General features: G+C 53.4%; 1 protein-coding gene across 1 annotated transcript in view; it reads right to left on the reverse strand.

The window, feature by feature from the left end:
• The window catches only part of LAD1 (ladinin 1), a 6,463-nt gene extending 4,875 nt beyond the window's left edge, over window positions 1-1,588 (reverse strand). Inside the window, exon 1 of the mRNA XM_009320373.1 lies at window positions 1,422-1,588. Within this exon, the coding sequence (XP_009318648.1) occupies window positions 1,422-1,588 (167 nt within the window). The remainder of the gene's footprint in view (window positions 1-1,421) is intronic.
• Window positions 1,589-4,774: the final 3,186 nt, after the last annotated feature.

A 4,774-nucleotide genomic window follows, 5' to 3' on the forward strand; every position in this document is an offset into this window, starting at 1 on the left:
CGTCACCAGAGATTGAGGTCTAGAGATAGAGACAAAACAGGGGGCAAACCTCAGCACCCCGGGGCCAGAGGGCTGGCTTTTATGCTGCAGGTGAGGTTAACCCAGGTGAAAGACTCTGGGGGGCATAAAAATCCCACCAGTGTCTCTGGAGTCATCCCTGGAGTCCAGGACTTGCAGCCACACTCATCCCCGTCATCCCAGCTAGGCCCTCAGAGGACAAGTTTGGATTAAAAGTCTTTTTTTTTCCTTTTTGTGGCAGAGATTAAGCATTTCTGCAGCCTCATCCCAGGACATCAGCATCCACCAAGTCCTGTGCCAAGGAGCTGTGGGCTCAGAGCAGCGTGCTGGGTCTGCTGCTGCTGAGACGTGCGTCTGTGGCTCTTTGGTGGATTAGGAAAAAAATACCACTATCTTTAGGTTTAAAGTGTTGGTCGTAAGACAATCTGCTATGGCAGGGTTCAACCACAGTCCCAACACCTTCTGCAAAACAGTCATTTTCCCCTCCTTCCCACAGGCAAACATAGGCACCAGATTTGGGAAGCGGCAGATAGGACATTTGTCCAGGGCCACACAGACTGTAACTACACAGTCTCCAGGGCGTGGAAAGGATATGGGATAGTATTTGCCCTCCTCCTGAATTGCAATCACCACATGGCCGGCCTGTGCTAGCACCAGGGAAGGGGGACATGTCCTGTCTAGCTTGTTCATGTTAGCCATGTCCAACCCCTATTCAACCCATATGCAACCCAGGTATCCTAACACCACCACGTCTGCAGAAACACCTATAGAGCATGAGTCTCACTGTGGACATAAAACATCTAAATATTGGACATTTCCAGGACCAATTTAGAGAGTGGGTCAGGTTGTGTAAGGGCAGTGTGATTTCAGGGCATCTCCAATCCCAGCTCCCTGCAGCAAGGGACTTTGGGAGCACCACTGGAAAGCCCTTGGGTCATCTCCCCACTTCAGCACAGATCATACAATGTCACTGCAATGTTCACGGGAGCAGGAGGACAGCCAGCCAGGTGCTGCATGCTCAGCCCACCTTCCCGGCAGAGATGAGTGTCTGTCTGCTCTTACTTGCTCAAGATGCAGATAGGGCATGGCCAGCACCCACCTGAGCTCAACCTTGGCACCAACCCTCACCCTGGCACACCGGCTCCCTGTGCCATGGGACATGCTGAGGCCCATGACTGAACCCACCAGAGATATACCCCTCTTCTTCTACTCCTCCTGTGAAGCCCATCCTTCTGCCCAAGAGCCCATTGGACCCCTGCTCTTCCCACAGCTCAGCCCACTCTCATCCAGAAGAGACTCACACCAACTGCAGCAGCTTTGGCTCAGGGTTAAGAAGAACAAGGCAGCAAGCTGCAAGCTGTCAGCATCATGAGTAAGACTGATGCTAGCAGGACCTCACGCACCTGCTGGAAGCTGGACTGGTGTCTTTCACAGGGCTAGGAGGCTCTTCATCCATCGATGTGGAGGACAGCAGGCTCCGGTGCCTTCTCCGGCGCTCTCTTTGCTGCTCTTCTTCATCCTCAAGGGTCCTCTGCCTGGCCAGGCTGTTTGGGATGAAACATAACAGCATGGTGAGGCTGTGCCCTGCACGGGGAGCTTGCAGCCCTGATGCCAGACAAGAAAGGAGACCAAAACGCCCTCGGGCAAGGGATGAGGGGCTGACGGAGGTTGCCTTCCCCAGCTGCTGCGTGGGGCTGGAGGAGAGGGACTCCAACGCAAGCCAGGTGTCACAAAGTGCTCTCGCTCCACCCAGCAGATGCAGGCATTTCCCAACACAAGCACTTGACTTTACAACTCCTAATTTCTTCTGTTGGAGGGAGCACTCATTTAAAAGGAATCCCTACATTACGCAAACCTTCCCGGGCAAGGATATTTAACCTGTAACTCAGCAAGACCAGGACCCTAGAGTCACCACATAGATCTCAACCACATAAACTGTCCACTAGTGACAGAAGATTTTAGCCCCAGTGCAAGTTGTGGCAACGGCATTTTAATTTTTATTGAGCAAAAAGCCTCAGATGCAAAAGCATCAGAGGCTGAAGGTACTGCTGACAAGCTCTGCCTGGAAACGGGGGTGGCAGGAGCTCCTCTTACTCCCTGCATGTGGCTGGGCCTGGGAATTGTTTGTAATCACAGATTGTACCAAAAATACAAGGTTCGTAATCATCTTTAAAGAGTCATCTTCAAAGATTTTATATTGCACAAGCCAAGGAAATATTTGTTTTGGATAAAATGCCAACCTGAATAAAAAGTCGTTTGGACAACACCAGCTTTCCCTTCTCTGTGCAAAACCTGCCCACCCTCTCTGCCGGTGCATGAACTGCGTTGGAAAATATTTTTACTGGCTGGATTGAGCTTTTCACAACAATGTTCATCTGCCTACAGCACTAGTCATCAATCAGCTGCAAACACATGCAGGGGTCCCAGCAGAGCTCCCCGCACGTCCAACAGCCCGACCGGACAGAGCTCTCCCTGCACAGGATCCATCCCATCGCAGTGTCCCAGCGCTGGACCTGGCACCCCAGTTTCATCCAGACTCAGGGTTTACTTTGAATTTGACTTTTAAGAACGTGAAAGTCAGAGCAGGTCCAGGCCTGCGGTATTGCTAATGTCGTTGCGGACACGGTGACTCGCAGCGCGGTTTACGAGTTACTGTGTAATGAAAGCTGGGTCATAAATTAAACCACATTACCCCCCGCAAATATTCGCGGCTTCTGTTCTTCCTGGTCAAGGGAGGCGAGGGAGTGCGAAAGGGTCAGCAGAGCAGAACGGAGAGCAAAGAGGGGACAGGTCCTGGCTGAGAGCTCAGCACTTGTTTGCGGACAAGGCAATGTGTGCTGCCCTTTCCTCCCGCTGCATCCATCCCCATCGCCCCCTGCTCCCCCCAGCAGCCTTCACACCTCAACAGCAATCGGACCCACTGCTGGGGGGCTCCAGGGTGGTCCCTGATGCCATGCTTGGCATTGGCAGAGGCAGGGATGGAGAAGGCTGGGACCTGCCCCAGGGAGCCATGAGCAGCCCTGGCCAGCTCTCACCCCGCCAGGGGACACCTCCCCGTTCAGCTCCTTGCGGCTGTACTCCCCTCCGTGGGCCTGACCCTGTAAATATTTGCACACAGCTTAGCTGCACTGGGAAGGCAGCACGGCTTTATTTGCACAGCACGGTGTGATCTCCTGGCAAGACGTGCTGCAGCAATCACTGCACACACACACATTCCCACCCTGCAAGGTTAGCACGTGTATGGGGACGTACGCGCGCAGGTGCTTCTGCTAAGCACTCTTGTCCCTCAAGCAGTGACAGTGTGGAGTGCTAAAGCCAGTTTAAAGCCACGTGAGACCCAGTTACTTCTTTGTTTTTGCATGCACAGACTCCTTCGAAATGAAAATGAGATTTTCCTGCCTTGAATTTGCTTGGCTCCTGCAGAGGCAGTGTGTAACCTGGCATTATCAACATGCAGTTTCTCATTATTTGTAATTAAGTAATTCACCCATTAGGCTATGGATTTGCTTTGCCAGTCTTCCCCTCCTCTTTTCAAAGAGGGATTTATTTTTCACCATCTTACCTTTTTTAACCTCAAAGAGATGAATAAAAAAAGTTTGGCGAGTCTCCCCCTGCCTTGTCCTCTCCTGCCCTGTTAATCATTAGTGCTGAGATATCTGACATTTATGCTGTTTCAGTGAATGCTGTCTCATCTAATGAGAGAGGAGAAACTGCCTTCCTGGGTTGTGAAACAACCTGGCTGCAGGACCCCGCTGGGCTTGCGTTCAGGCAGGTCCATGGCGCAGAGGAGGTGGATCTGGATGGGGCCGGGATGCCCTCTGGATCCGTCCCCGCCATGATGGAGGCAGGGTGTGAGCTGGCAGCCTCTGAGCAACAGGGTCTCTCTTCATTCCCATTTCTGGGCTGGCCATGGTGAGTGTCTTACCCAAAGTACTGGGGTTTGCAATTGTCTCGGAGCCATCACATCCACTCAAACTAGGATTTCTTCTCCTTTTTGTGGGAGAGTGCGGCTGTGTTTGAGTCATCTTCACCCCGTCTGCGTAGCCGAGGTTGGCAGTGCTTGCCCCAGGGTCTGTGGGAGGTCAGGAGCGATCCCCACATCACCCAGGCTTCGTGTGAGCCCCTGACTCACCCCATGATGCCCAGGAGCCTCACCTGCCCCGGCTCCCATCAGACACAAAATCACTTTTTAGGAAAGACAGAGCAGTGCAGCCAATGCCGTGGGGCTGTGGGGATCATTCAGCAACTGCCGATGAATCAGGGCTTGCTCAGCACCGGATGGGCAGAGGCTGCAACCTCCGCATGGTGGAGCCGGGACATGCACCCAGGGGCTGTACAGATACGGCGCAAGTGAAAAAAACCCACAGCCGGCTCTGGAGCAAGTCTGGAGGCACAGCCCCACCAGCCAGACCCTACCCCAAAGAAAGGCAAACCAGACCAAAAATATATTCAACATGGGGCAAGGATGCATTTCCAGAGCCATTTTCCTACGCAGTGCTCAGCTTCCCCAGGCAGCAGAAACAAATCTGCCTCTGATCTTGCCCACCCATGAGAAACTCCAGCAGTGCCAAGCACTCGCCGGGGCTGGCACTACCTCTGCAAGCAACACCCCTCGCGCCAGCTGTCCCCTCTGCCCATCCTCCCCAACACCCCTCGGCTGAGGCTCGCCATGCCAGCAGCCCACCCTCACCCCCTCCCTCCCGCCGGTGGAAAGGGTTAAGCATTAAACCACAGCAGCTACCTGGAGAGATCAGAC

The sequence above is a fragment of the Pygoscelis adeliae genome, unplaced genomic scaffold (genome assembly GCF_000699105.1).
Source record: "Pygoscelis adeliae isolate BGI_AS28 unplaced genomic scaffold, ASM69910v1 Scaffold343, whole genome shotgun sequence".
Classification (NCBI taxonomy): Eukaryota; Metazoa; Chordata; class Aves; order Sphenisciformes; family Spheniscidae; genus Pygoscelis; species Pygoscelis adeliae.